The 15,821-nt window shown below is 37.3% G+C and overlaps 1 protein-coding gene across 1 annotated transcript in view; it reads right to left on the bottom strand.

Moving 5' to 3' along the window:
• Positions 1-3,259: 3,259 nt before the first annotated feature.
• Positions 3,260-15,821, bottom strand: part of HAPLN1 (hyaluronan and proteoglycan link protein 1) — a 33,400-nt gene continuing 20,838 nt past the window's right edge. The window contains exons 2-4 of the mRNA XM_055430516.2: positions 14,635-15,006; positions 6,141-6,443; positions 3,260-3,549 (exon numbers count right to left, since the gene is read on the bottom strand). Coding sequence (XP_055286491.1) covers positions 3,260-3,549; positions 6,141-6,443; positions 14,635-15,006 — 965 coding nt within the window. The remainder of the gene's footprint in view (positions 3,550-6,140; positions 6,444-14,634; positions 15,007-15,821) is intronic.

The following is a 15,821-nucleotide window of genomic DNA, read 5'->3' as shown; positions in this document are numbered from 1 at the left end:
TTTTTTGTAATACAGATATGGTTCTTCTCCTCAGGTTTGTACTCAATAGGTATTAAATGCCTTTAAATACTGACTTCCTTTTAATCAGGTGGCTTAATAATGACTTTTGTATTTTTCATTTCTTTCATTGTACATCATTGCTGCGCTGGCAGTAGTGAGCTACGGTACAGTGAACTTCTCAACACAACTATGCCAGTTATCCACTGATCATTCTTTGTGTATCCTATGCTGAGAATGAATAAGTGATTCCCTTTTCATCCTTCCCTCCCTAGTGGTCAGCTACTCCTTGAGACCACCGTATTCTTTGGAGCACTGAAATCAAGAAACCCAGTATGGCTGCCAGCAACCAAATTGGAATCTCCTTTGAGACTACTTCTAATTGCCAAAATAATAAGCGACTATATTATTGCATAAAATAAAACTTTTAACAGGTACCGGCCCCCTTTCTATGAGAGAAAGTTTAAATTTACAAATACCATATTTGACTAGAAATTACTGTAATAAAACATGGCAGCAGTTGGTAAAAGATGGCTTCCAGTGTTAATGTAACTAACTTGTTTTCATTCTTATACTGCCTTTTATAGGAATCATTTCTTTTTGTCTATTTTTTTCAAATGTAGGCTTGTCAGTGAAATATGCGGATATACTTTGTTCCTTGAATGGGCCAAGCGTTAATTATGAACAAAATGATCAAAGCAAGATTTCCTAACCAGACTCCCATCTCATCCCTCTGTTGTTCTTAGTACCCAAGTCTGAGTAGCAATTGTTGAATTAGCCAGTGTTAGCCAGTGTTGTACCAACTTTCCATTAGGAATTGTGTTAGTATAACCTTTTTTTTTCAGACATTCTCAGTGAAATATCTTGAGGAATGAAATAGGAAAATAGATATTTGGTGAAAATGGCAAAATAAGAACATTAAAAAGAAACTCTTATTCAAGAAGGAGTCCAAAAGGGTATGGGAATTCTGATCCTTTGGGGGAAGTCAGAAGATAAAAATTCTGCCCAGCAGTATTCATTCGGTTAAGATTTTTTTTTTTTACAAGCATGGAAAAATGGTGTGCAGTCAGTACAGACTTTAGTCAGCTAACAGTCACTCCAAAGATTTTTATCAGCACCAATTCCTATACTAGTAAGTATTCAAAAGTTAAGAAATGCTACTATGCTTACTATTATTAAGGTAGAGTTTTGCAGCAATAACTGAAATTTGTATATCTGCTTCAATAGAAATTTCTTTCCACTTGTACTTCCAATAAGATTCTTGTAACGTGAGTAATAATCATTCAAGTATGGATTTCCTCCAGTGAGCTGACCCCCACTTTTGAGGTACTAGAGTCACTGTTTTGGAGATAGTCCCTCTTTAAATAATATATTCATATTATCTTAGACCATTCAGGTATTTTTAATTAAGAAGTTTGAATTCTATTTGTATCAGCAGTGTTTCAGTTAAACTACACAATCTCTTTGGATTTATATTTCTGTACAATTTGCATATCCAACCTACTGTAAAAATGTGCATGCATACATTCTCATCTTTTAATAGTAAAGCATCTGAAAATTTCCAGATATGCTTTTGACAGAAGAAATGATCTACTTTTATTTACAATATTCTGCCTAGATAATATATGAGTATAGTTATGGTTTCATGGACTTCCAATTGTCCTATACCTTCCACACACATAACTCTACATTTATAGAGTAAATTTATTAGAATTATTACAGAGCTTTGAAGGCAACCACAATCAATTCAGGAAACAGATTTATTTACTCATGTTCATGGGAAGAAAATCTACATAAAAACATTCATGAAAGCATATCAGCTATGTCATACTTGGATTATTATACTAAATCCCATTTATTAGAACTCATTGTGAAACAATGGGAAACCATGAAATGTAATTTGAATACAAATATTGGTCCCTGTGGGGTTTCAACACTCATAAAAATATAGGAAAACCGAGCTTTATTTAAGATTGGAGCTGCTAATGGGGAAAGTTGTTTTTTGAAGCTGGTCTTACCCTTTCATATAAAGCCCTGAAGATTTTAGTGTAAACTCTTTGACAGCTTCAGCATTTCATTTAAGCCTGATGATGATCAGCAAGAAAGTGACATCCATCACTGTTCACATTTTCTATATGGAGAAAGGTTAAAACTACTTTGTTGACTTTTTTACCCAAACACAGGCACCAGTTGGACTTTCTAGTCTATATACAAATAGGAATAATAAGAATTCTGAAAGTTGGGTTCTTATTTCTTGGTTAGGCAAGTATAGTTATTTATTCCTTCTATGATTTAAATTTTTGTCATGTCATGTAAATAAGAAGGAAATATTAAATATTTTAAAGTTAATTTTATAGGACAATAACAATTCATAGGCTAACATAAAATCAAGCTGCTAAATTTTACAATTTTTCTGTCCAGCAGTTTATCTATATAACTGCCCTGAGTAGATGCTAAATGCTGCTTAGCAAACGGCCCTTAGAATTTAAATATAATTCAGTAAAGCTACTCAAAAGAAAACAGTTCTTCTCAGGCATGTGTAATTTTAATTAGAAGAAGGTAGGAATCTCTCATTGGTTAAATATGATCTGCTTATTTTAGTTTCATACTTCATATAAATGGGGGTCTTAAGGGGTTTTAACTGTGCTTGCTATACATTGGAGTCCATCTGATTTTTTTTTTTTTTGGTCAAAAAGGCAGGATTTTAAAGAGTAAAATATTCTATCGGAGCTTTGAAATATTTTAGAAAAGTGTAGATTGTTCCCTTGTGAAACTAAGAGTTGTGCAACCTCTCAGAACCTCAGTTTATGTAAAGAAGCCTATATTTCAAATCTGTTGCTCTAATCTGTTTATTGTAGTGCATTTCAAAATTGTACAAACGTGTAAAATTTGTGCTTGTGGCAGCTGCTGCTCTGAGTAGCTTTACTTGCCTTAGTTTACTCCTAGCAATCCTCAAGCTATTGCATGCCCCGATCATGAAAGGATACTTCATTGGGATGATGTAGCCTAAACAGTTTGGCTCTAAAACCTCCATATGTAATGCTTCCCTTAAAATTATATTAATTTATAATATATATTGAATGATAATAGCTTTACAAAACAAATTAATGAATTGGTCTTTATGAAAATGACTCTTTACAGTAAGTAAAAAAGGGTTATCACAGTTTTGGTAACTTGCATGAGTTCATATTGGAAAAAAAAAAACACCTTTCACTTCACATGTTCTTAATGACTTTCAAACTGACGTGCTTTAGGGGCACGCTCAGTTGTATGCTCTGAAGCAGTAGACACCATACAGCTTATGTTTTTTATCTGGGAAACCCACGAAGCGCACTGCAGCCTCGCTAGGACTACAGCGCCTTCTTGGCCTAGAGATAGGGTAGCGGACACTGCCGTCCGCCAGCCAGCCTGCATCGCAACGGTCATATCCCAGAAGTTTCCAGGCAGCGAATATCTGGCCCACTTTAGCAATCTGAGCACCATCATTGAGACAAGCCTGCACCGCTTCGTCGTAGGTCAGCTTGGTGGGGTGGATCAGGTAGTAAAATCGGCCTGCAGAGAGAAGGAAAGAGGGTCAGTGGGCATGTCTGGAGCTCAGCCCAAGTGGAAGTGTTTCTCAGTGCAGGGGGATATAGAGCAGTGTCTGTAGAGGTTCTGAAACATGGGCTAGTCAGTTAAAGGCAGTAACCCTAGATCTCTCTCCATTAAATTAGTTTTTTCCTTGCCCCTTAATGTGTGTTCAGACATGCCCTTTAAGAGTGGTGAAAAAGAAAAGGGAAGTGACAGATGCAGTCTCTGTTAGCCAATTAGTGGCTAAAAGGGCCCTTCTGTGGCATTAGAGAAGACAGAATTCCATGTTAAAAGCAAGAGTTATTTAAATTCTAGCTGTAGCAAGACTGAAGCCCAGCACAAGTTTCTGGAGAGGCAAAATTTGAATGTGAAAGGATCAAACAACATTCCTGACAGAAAAGTCCATTTAAAAAAAATCAAAAGCCCTCAAGTCCTTTTCATTACAGGTATCAATAAGGCATTATTCTTATTCAAAGACTACAGTATGAAAATGCAAAACATACAGGAAGTCACTTGCCATAAATAGTACGGAATTAGAATGTGAACCCAGTCTAGCAGAGAGGAAGAAGTGAGTTGTTTTTTTCCAACTTCCCTCTGTGGGAGCTCTGACACCTAACCATTTCTTGATTTCACAAAAAAGAGCAAGTTAGCCTCAACCACTTACCTCAGTAGTGTTCATTACTGAGATTCCTTCAATTTGTACTAAATATGCATAAAAAGTATAAAATATGACACCAACTAACTAAAATCATAGGCACCTACCAGTGCAAGATTTTCTCAGACTTTTAGTTTCAGGTAGTATAGGATCAGACTCTTACCAGGTCATGTGATACCCTCCTGAAAAGTGTCATGTGTCATGTGATACCCTCCTGAAAAGTGAAAGTCGGCTCAGTCGTGTCCAACTCTTTGGGAGCCCCTGGACTATACAGAATACTGGAGTGGGTAGCCTTTCTCTTCTCCAGGGAATTTTCCCAACCCAGGGGCCAAACCCAGGTCTCCCACATTGCAGGCAGATTCTTTACCAGCTGAGCCACAAGGGAGGCCCAAGAATACTGGAGTGGGTGGCCTATCCCTTCTCCAGTGGATTTCCCCGACCCAGGAATCGAACCGGGGTCTCCTGCATTGCAGGTGGATTTTTTAGCAACTGAGCTATCAAGGAAGCCCTGATACCCTCCTGCCTCTCTTCAAATATAGATTATTGAAGTCTAAATTAGTGCTTGTCAGTTCTTTCTCGGAGAAGGCAATGGCAAGCCACTCCAGTACTCTTGCCTAGAAAATCCCATGGATGGAGGAGCCTGGTAGGCTGCAGTCCGTGGGATCGCTAAGGGTCAGACACGACTGAGCGACTTCACTTTCACTTTTCACTTTCACACATTGGAGAAGGAAATGGCAACCCACTCCAGTGTTCTTGCCTGGAGAATCCCAGGGACGGGGGAGCCTGGTGGGCTTCCGTCTATGGGGTCACACAGAGTCGGACACGACTGAAGTGACTTAGCAGCAGCAGCAGCAGCAGTTCTTTCTAGACTGAAAGGGTAGAATTTGGAGAACGGATAGTGGTCATGGGAGGATTAATAGAGGATTAGTTCTATCACCTATACCTGAGGCTGGCAAATTATAGCATGTGAGTCCAATGAGGTTTTATTAGAACACAGCCACACCCATCTGTTTAAGATTGTTCATGGTGGCTTTTGTGTTGTAGTATACAAAGCTACATGAAGTAGTTGCAACAGAGAGCATATGGCCCACAAGGCCAAACATATTTACTGTCTGACCTTTTGTTGATCCCTGATCCCTTTCTGTTTTCCCCATAGCATATCAATAGGCACCTAAAATGCAAAATAATGGGACCTGGGCCAGCCTCATGGGTTTGCAACCTGCACAGTTACACTGGGACTCATGCTTGATTTAATGTTCTACTGTGTCATCTTAAAATTCTTAATTTTTTTTTAACAAGGAGCCCACATTTTCATTTTCCACTAGGCCCCACTGTCACATCACTGGTTCTGGAAGAAGCAAGATAGGACTGGGAGTTGTGCTGAATTCAACTAATCAGTCATCAGTACTGATGCAACCTGGATCTCTCACTTCTGCTTTTGCTCCAATATTATTTCTTCTTAATCTTCTTGCAAAGTTCTCTTAATCAGAGCTCTCTCTTTATCCAAGCTCTCTATCCTAAGCTTTGCTGATGATCTATGAATAAACTGACATTGTAATTTAAAGAAGAGTATGACACCGATGCCATCCTTATTTCAGTGGAGAGATCTATATCCTATGGAGGGCACACAGTGGCAGCAGCATCTTTGGCAGTAAGAAAAGGACTCCATAAAATATGACAGTCAAACTATTTCACAACAGTTGGATGCAATAAAACCAAAGAATCATGGAAATATGTACTTTTGCTTGGCATCTGTGTGGATTTTTAAAAATTATGATATTACAGAGCTTCTTTTATATGAAGCAATACTTCAAAGATTTTTCTTTTTTTAAGTAGATAAGATGAAAATTTTAATATCATATCATAGTATGTATTGGTCTCTGGAATAGCAAACAAGGTAGTATGGTTAATATCTTACCATTGAAATTGGATGTAAAACAGAAGACATCATATCTGCTTTTATCTTTGTCCCAAAACCCATAGTTCCTGACGCCAGGCACTGTGTTCTGGCCTCCACAGGGTTCTCTGGGTTTTGTGATGGGATATTGCACAGACCCATCACTGAGCCAGCCAGCGTTGCACCAGTCCAGCCCACTCCGCCAGGCATCATACAGCTGATCAAAGGAGGCAATCACAGCATCCTGGTCCAGACAAGCCTGCTGTGCCTCATGAAAATTGAGATTGTAGCGTCCCAGTCGTGGAAAATAAGGGAATACTACACCTGTCCAAAGGAGAAAGCAAGGACTCGTTAGTGGCACAAATAGTAAGAACCATAAGCAAACCCCACTTGACTGGGGAAAACAGAATCACCATCAGATGAAGTAGCAGCTTTTTGTTCAGTTTGTAGTGTTTTCTAATGGTCCCATTTCCCTTCAAATAGCATCTCAGCTCTGAGCATTTCACAATGAGCTATTTGGTCTGGTAACTTCAGTGATTTACCTGTTTTGCTAAGCATTCAACTCAAGCTTCATAATTCTCCTTTCTGAAATGATTCATCTGCAAATTATAGTTTTCAAGTTGCCCTCTCTGTGAACTTACCTTTTGCATATCCAACAAAAACCTAATTAAGCAGTCTTATTTCATATTAATAGGGTAATTTTTTTACAGTGAGGCACTTCCATAAAAAGCATCCTGGCTCTCTTATTCATTTGTCTCAGCTTTTACTGTAGCTTAACTTAATCTTATTTTTTTCTCTCCTTGAACAATACGACTAAAATAAGAGCTTTCATTTTTAAATATTTCTATTACTATTTTTCAGCTTCCGTATATATGCATTGCAAAGTGAAACTAAGCTTTTCTAAACATTGATATTGCAAATAAAAAACAAAAGCCTTTAGAAGCTTGTCCTATACAAGGTAGGTACAAAATAGACATCTGCCAAAGGGATTGCCAAAGAATTAAATATTTTAGAGGACAAAAACCCTTAGTAAATTTAAGCAATTGGTGAAGATTTGGCACTTGACTTTGCCTAGGAATATGCAACAGTTTTCCAAAGCATTTCTTTCAGTTCAGTTCAGTTCAGTTCAGTCGCTCAGTCGTGTCCGACTCTCTGCGACCCCATGAATCACAGCACGCCAGGCCTCCCTGTCCATCACCAACTCCCGGAGTTCACCCAAACTCATGTCCATAGAGTCGGTGATGCCATCCAGCCATCTCATTCTCTGTCGTCCCCTTCTCCTCCTGCCCCCAACCTTTCCCAGCATCAGAGTCTTTTCCAGTGAGTCAACTCGTCACATGAGGTGGCCAAAGTATTGCAGCTTCAGCTTTAGCATCAGTCCCTCCAATGAACATCCAGGATTGATCTCCTCTAGAATGGACTGGTTGGATCTCCTTGCAGTACAAGGGACTCTCAAGAGTCTTCTCCAGCACCACTTTAGGTTGGTTCAAATCAGTATTATGGGAGGTGATTGAGCTGTCTCACAACTTTCTGCACAGTTTCTTTAAGGAATAAGGGTTGCATCATAAAAAAGCAAAGTTGTATCATTTGTTGGACTATATGAAGGACCACTGAGTCAAAATGTCTCCTCCATGGTTGCTAAAAGAAAATTAATTTTGCCTTGAATTTTTTATTATAATGAGTAATAATTCATATTTTAGCATATGGAAAGTAAAAAACTGTCTGACTCACACAGTAATTTGGTAGATTATACCAAATGTGCTATTTTATGAGACTGCAGACCCTGTGCAAGATGGATGCACAATCTACTAATAGTGTAACCAGTTGCATAGGAAATGTTTTCTTTTATCAATTGTCCCGGAATATTCTACAGGAAGAAATTTCAAGAGCCTAAATCAAGTCATGTCCACTGAAGGCCTCTGCAGGACACATTTGTCCCTGCAGGGCAGTCCAGCTGGCACCATCCACTAGAGGCAGAGATCCAGGAAGGCTTCCTGATCTCATCCTGCCTTCTCAGGTTCTTGGCTGAGAGATCTGTAAGCTGAATTGGAGCCAAAAGTAAGGAGGAAAAGACTCTCTTGGTTGCCTTTGCCCCCTGTAGAGATGGAGGGATGGGGGTGGGGAAAGCCTGGAGGCGACTCCTTCTTAGAAGGGCTGTGCCCAGGCATCCAACTGAGAGCCTAGTCAGGGCTGAGTAGGAGCCGCTTTAGTGTTCCCAGTCCCCTCATGCTTTGCATCCTCTTTTCTCAGTAAGCCCAGGAATGCCAATGGAAAGGAAAATATTTCATTTTTCCAGTAGAACTTTCCTTGGCAGCTAGATCTTTAAGTGAGAGGAAATCTCAACGTATACAAACCTAAATTCAACCATTTAGGTTGAATTCCATTTCCCAAATAGCTCGAGATGGTAACAGTGGAGAAAGTAGGCTATTTTAATTTGTAATAGTTTTAAAGACCCAGGCAACCTCTCAAGTTTTAATTCACCAGACTGATTTGGTGAACTCCCAAATCAGTTCATTGGCATAGGCATTGGGGAAATTTTTTCTTTAGTAATTTGTCCTTGATTAACCATTGAATTATGTTTGATTTAGTTCCAAAAAGTGTAATATATTTTTGAGTTCCTTTTACATTTAACATAATTTTATGCAATCATTTCTCAAAGTCTAAGTGTAACCCTATATTAAAATTTCACTCTTTTTCAATGGTGAGAGTAAATAGTCAATTTACAGTAACTCAAAAATTTACTTAGCAGATCTTAATCAATGTTTAATACTGGAAAGAACAAATTTCTAGTAAATCAAGGTCAATTTCCACGTCCTCACCAACATTTTAAAAGTTTCACTTTATTGTACACATTTCAACAATCAGATGTTTTGTACAAGTGGGGGCGTTTCTGGAACATGTTTGTTAGTATTTTATTTATTTACTCATTTTACTTCCAGCTAGTTAAGATTTCAACATCTAAGACTATAACTGCAGAAACTTTCTTGGCTCTGTGGAAAAATGTGCAATTCCTACAGTTGAATTATGGAGCAAATGGTGATTACTTTCATCCAGCATTACAAAAATAAGAAAAGTTAAACTTTCATGAGTGAATAAGAAGGGTATATGATTATTTTCCAAGTATGATCATTTTATACTTACATGTCAAAATATAATCAAAAGCTCTTTACTTTTCCCTGAAAGGATGGTATGCATTACTGCAAAGGGGGTTAATAAGAAATATCCATCACATGGAAAAGGATAATATCAAGTGATGTGAGTAGTTTAGTGAATTGAAATATGTTTTAAAAGCACATTCTTTAAGACTTATAATTGCACAGTCCAGTTCATCTTAGTTGTTGGCAAATATCAATTTGTTGGGTAGGTGAAAGGTTTTCATGCCATGGTGCATATTAAAGCTAAAGAAAATTTCAGTAACTCCATAAATATTTTTAATAATAAAAAGGTAGAGGCCATGCAGAACAATTTTACTTTCCACAGTATCTCTCAGAATGCCTTTCAGTGATACATACATATATTAAATTAGCTTTCTATTTCTAAAAGTTCTCAGACCATATTTTTGTTAATTGGCCCCATTTTCATCAGTGGAAGACCAATAATACAGTGGAAGATTAGAAGTACAAATATCATGTTTTTCATATCATTATCTATATATTTATTGATTGCTCAAATGAATTCTGTAGGCCAAAGTACTCATGAATTTCTGGTGACACTCTCCTTGTTATAGAAGGCTTATCTCTTGCTGAATGTTGTTTCTAGTAGTGTGGGTAATTTGGTAGTAATCAGAGGGCTTTACCCTATCCAAGATCCTATATGAAAAAAATTATGCTTCCACAGATAATTCCAACTCATATGCAGGTCAGTTTTTCAAAGGGTTTACTTTAAAAAAAAAAGTCAGTGTGATTTGAAAAACAGACTTTAAAATACAACTAAGAGCAGGCATTATACTGATTACTCTAGGATACCTTGAGTTTGGGGTGTGGTGTCTTTCTGCAACAAGTCTATGATTATGTGTATAGACACATACACATACACACACACACACACACACACACACACAAATCTGATTCCAAGACAGAATAGAATCTTATAAATACAAACCATACGATTTTGGCATCTTGAAGTAGAACGATTTTTTTTCTAATTGGGAAAATTCTTTGAATGACATAGCATTTGATCTGGTATTAAAGGGCCAATATGATTAAAGACATTGTACAATTACAGTTGGAAAGGCAGCTTAATTATGACATTTAAAATGATACACTTCCCTGGTCTTATTTATGCATGTTAGAAGATTGACAAGGAGCTTAAGCAGAACTTGCCTGATTGGGTGATGACCCTATGTAAGGATGTAATTGATAGTGAAAAAAGGTCAGAACCTGGAATAAGAGATAATAAATGATAACCACAAGGTATCTCTTCTGCTGCATGTGGTTTACCATAGCCTTCCAATTCTTATGTATATAACTGCTGCACTATGAGCATTCACCCAAGACTAGGTGGAAATTGTCAAGTCTCTCAGTGTCTGTCCTTAGCAAACACGGTTCCTCAGATTTTATTCTATGATGACACTGTGGCTATCGTTAAAATTTTGTAGTTTTATTTTAAAATGAATTTTTATCTCAAGTTGAAATATATAGATAAAATAATATCCTGGATTTTTCTTGAAAATTATTCAGTGGGAGTAGATAAAGCAGGCTAAAGTAAAATTGGCTATCTGACGACACTTTTTGAAGCTGGATGATTATATATAGAGATACGTTATACTCTTCATCATAATCTTTCTCCTTTTTCAAACATTTGAAATTGGTGATAATGAAAAGTTAAAAAATTTTATCCCACCCTATTGCCATGCTGAGCCTTAAATTAGTCAAACTGGATGCTAACTACCTGTGGCATCTGTTACATTTTGGCCTTTGAAGAGTTTCTCCTTCAACCTGTGATGTTCTCTTTCCCATTTTGTCATGCTCTCTATGCTATGAAGGTACCAAGTTCACCTCTCATGGTCCATATCAAGTGTCTCTTCCTTTAGAGTGCTTTCCATTGCATGGTCCTTCCTTTGCATGCAGGCTTTTTTGTATTGAAAGTATAAACCCATTGTATCAAACATTCACTCACTTATAAAGTATTTACTGGAGAAGGGAATGGCAAACCACTTCAGTATGCTTGCCTTGAGAATCCCATGAACAATATGAAAAGGCAAGAAGATATGACACTGAAAGATGAACTCCCCAGGTCAATATTGTGCCCAACATGCTTCTGGAGAAGAACAGAGAAACAACTCCAGAAAGAATGAAGAGACAGAGCCAAAGTGAAAACAATGCCCAGTCGTGGATGTGACTGATAACAGAAGTAAAGTCTGATGCTGTAAAGAACAATATTGCACAGGAACCTGGAATCTTAGGTCCGTGAATCAAGGTAAATAGGAAGTGGTCAAACAGGAGATGGCAAGAGTGAACGTTGACACTTTAGGAATCAGTGAACTAAAATGGACTGGAATGGGTTACTTTAACTCAGATGACCATTATATTCCATTTAGCAGGTGAAAAGTAAAGTTGGACAAGTTTGCAAATGTTAAAAAAAAAAATGTGATTACAGTTACAGTAGAAATCTGTGGTCTGAGAACAACATAGCTGGGGGTGGAGGGAATAGGGCTCAGGGTAGCATTTGTCTTTGATCTTATTTTTAAAGTATTGTATTGTCTCCAGTTGTTCAGAAATGGATTCATGTAGATAATGTTAAATGTGGAAATGTCAGTCACTTTAAGGCAGATCCTCTGGTTATTGACTATTTCTACTCTTCCTATAGTACACAAGAAGATGGAAAACACTCTACAATGAAGGGGATTTAGCAGCTGTAATAGACACACCAATTGACACAGTATGACTAAAAGATAGTCCCTTGATCATCTCCCAAATAACTTTGGGGCCTTTAAGAATCTTTAGAAAGCTTCAGAAGAACCGAGGCTGTCAAACACCAGTGCCTTTCTGAAACCTCTACTCTTTTACCCCAACAGACACTTTCTCCTTACTGCAAACCCCCAGATCATAGTAGATAAAAGCAATGACTTCATAGAGTGCTCTTGGAATCAAATTCTAGTCCTAGCTCTTACTCCTAACAATGTTACCTTTGGAAAGGAGTCTTCCCTAAGTTTCAGCTGTCCAGGGGTATTACTGAAAGTGAGCAAAATAAATATGCATATAATTAGAGCAATTTGTACCTACTTACTTTAACAAGTTCCACCTTATTTTAAAGTACTTTTGAAAGTATCTTAGAATCTTTAATGGACTGTAAGATTGTTGAATGAAAGGAACCATGTTTTAGAATTTTTTGTTTCTCATTGTACAAAAACAACACTTTAAAAAATATTTATCAATTAAATTGGTTTCTTGGACATATTTACTTAGCTCATATGCATATAAGTTATATGGTAAAGAAGTATCCTGAAAGCATGGAAAACATGGAGATTTGGGAAGGTGCAGGGCTTGTATAGGAAGGATTACTCTTCTTACAATTCCCCTTCAACATAACTAAGTGTGTCTTACAGGAAGTCTTAGTTTGACTGTCGAGTGTATTATCCTCTAAAATGTGCTAAATCTCCTTTACAAAGGGACAGCAGGCTTCATACTCAAAGCCATCGTCAAGCAGTTATAATTTAGAAAGACCTTATAGTCATTGTACTTATTTTTCTGGTTTCCTTCTATTTCTGGCAAGTTATATTGTTTTCTATTTATTTAAAATTGGGGCAGGAGGAAAAGGGGACGACAGAGAATGAAATGGCTGGATGGCATCACCAACTCGATGGACATGAGTTTGAGTGTACTCCGGGAGTTGGTGATGGACAGGGAGGCCTGGCGTGCTGTGATTCATGGGGTCGCGGAGAGTCGGACACGACTGAGCGACTGAACTGAACTGAACTGAACTGAAGGAGATAACAAATATGGCATATAAGTTATTTAAGTTTAGGAAATACTGTGGTATATAAACATGGACTTTAAGAAGAAAAACAACTGTTAATATAGTTCAAGCTATTGTTCATAGATTGGAAGCCAATGTACAATATGGATAAGTAACTTGATCTGGTTGCAAAACATATACTGACAAAGCTGGAACTAACATAAGCATCTTAGTCCTAGTTTCCATTGCCTGATGCCCCTTTGATAAAAGAAAGTGACCCTCAATATTTGATGATTACTGTCTTCTCTAAGCCAACTACTTTTTTCATCTTTAATAATGCCAGTGTTCATGGATATTAAAGTGAATCAATAAACACTCTAAATATAAGGTGGCATGCAATCAGGAGCCAAGAACTACAAGTAAGAAAAGGTCACAAAAATGTACATTGTAACATCAAGCAATGTATCAGACACACAAAGCTGATAAATCTGTACGCATGTAATGGTACTGTATCAGATTCAGAAGGTCACATCTTCAGTGGTATGCTAGTGGACAAAACAAATATTTTCCCAAAAGCCACAAATCCATCCTAGAATGTAAAAGTAACTTATGGCAAACACACACCTATGGTTTACATAAGGAAGGACTATTCCATTAATGCAGTCAAAATTTGTTCTCTCAGGTAAATAAATGCTCAAATTCATGAATGAAGATTGTCTAGAGATATATCATCAACTAAGAAGCGTAGAGGGCTTTGGTAGAGGCAAGACAAGATGGCACATTTTATTGTTTAGCTTTGTATACATTTTGGTCTTTGAACCTACTAGGAGTGTTGATAGTGTTAGTTGCTTAGTCGTGCCTGACTCTTTGTGAACCCATGGACTGTAGCCTGCCAGACTCCACTGTCCATGGGATTCTCCAGGCAAGAATACCAGAATGGGTTGCCATTCCCTTCTACAGGGGATCTCCCTACCCAGAGATCGAAACCAGGTCTCCCGCACTGCAGGCAGATTCTTTACTCTCTGAGCCACCAGGGAAGCTGAACCTACTGAAAGTATTGCATATTTAAGAAATAAAACTCCCTCCAAAATGCCTTCACCTTTTGCTATTCAGTGTCTAGGAGACTCTGGACCATTAAAAAATTTACTTCTTTACAAGAATATTTAAATAAATCTAGAGGTTACTTTTTGTTAAATTTTCACAGTTATTTTACAGAATATAACTAAATTTATTTTAGTCAGCAGATGTCCTTCACAAACTTGCCATTATTTTGAAACAGACAATTTTAGAAGCATAATAAAAAGCCTTCACTCTGCATTTCTTAATAACTATGTAATGAGATTTAAATTTTGAATGGCATAAGGCAGTTCCTGAATATTGTTAATTCAGTTACACTGCACATTTCTACTTGCAAATAGCTTCCATTTTGCATATAACCATTGTGTATAAATTTCAAATATGAAAGCTTGAATTGTAGACAGACTGAAAATTACAGAAAAACATGCTTTCTGTGGACTTTTGGTTTCTCACATCAGCACTGGGGTAACCACTAGACATTACTTGTCATGTAAAAAAAGCAATGATTAATTATCATTCCTAAGTTTAACACGATACTTACCTTGTAAATCTAATGCTACCACAGCAGTATCATCTTCTAATCCTTCAATCACCTCACACTTATATCTCCCATAATCCTCTAGAGTAAGGTCTGTGATCACCAGAGAAGCATCATTATCACTGCCTCCTTTCAGAAACACTCTACCATGGTAGCCTCCATAGGTTTTCTTGTGGTATCCCATGGAAACAAAGACATCCACTTCCTTGAGGTAATCTGAAGTTAGCTTGGTCCACTTAATCCGGATTTTGTGGGTTCCTGAGCCAAATGCTGTAGGGTCTCGGTAAAATTTACATGGCAGTGTAACATTGCCACCTCGATGTGAGAACACCTTGGCTTGTTCTGCTTCCACCAGTAGACGGGGGCCATTTTCTGCTATAAATGAAAAAAAGAGAAAAAATTAATATGCTTTTAGACTTTTATAATATGAAATATACTACCTATACAGGGTATCTGGTGAAGAGTAGCATTGAAGATAAGCTTCTCTGCCTTGTTGAGCAGTGACCTCCTTTGAATTACAGAGAAAGGTACCTCTAGTACCTAGTGGGGTTCTACAAGGTAGTCATGTCTTTTAAGCCACTGAAGAAAGGGAAAGTTGTATATGACAGTGAGAAATACTGGCTATAAGTTTCTATAGTCATCTGAAGTTTGAGGATGTCATCATAAATTCCATTTTTGTTCTATATTTAAATATAAAAATGTAGAAATAAGACCAAGAGAACTGATGGGGAACCGTAATCATTTCATCGATATAAACCCCCAAATTCAAATTGGATAAATTGATCTTTCCTCAGCTGAACTTTCTAATACAATAAGTCTGTATTGTATTTACAGAAAAGTTTATGGCAACAGATTAACGTTCATTGAACTGTTCTGGCCAAAGAACTTAGAACGTTCTCCCATTTCTGCCTTCAGATAGACACCTGTGATATGCCATTCTGGAGCATTTCAAGCAACATGTGTGTATTTTATTTTCACACAGGCTAGACCTCAGAAAGGCATTTTTAGTGAATGTTTTTTAAAAAACTTCAGATTTTTAAAATATATTCTTCAAACTTTGAATGGTAAAAGTGCATCCAAAGTTATATTTCTTTTCTAATTAACCAGATAGTTATTTGTTTCTTTATTCCTTTAAATCTCCTTCTACTGTGCCTCTGCTTTTTCTGTGTCTTGGTTTACAGAATCTTCTC

Source organism: Moschus berezovskii, chromosome 8, assembly GCF_049115385.1.
Source record: "Moschus berezovskii isolate FMDL1 chromosome 8, NW_MosBer_1.0, whole genome shotgun sequence".
NCBI classification, from domain to species: domain Eukaryota; kingdom Metazoa; phylum Chordata; class Mammalia; order Artiodactyla; family Moschidae; genus Moschus; species Moschus berezovskii.
This window is presented reverse-complemented; position numbering and strand designations above follow the sequence as displayed.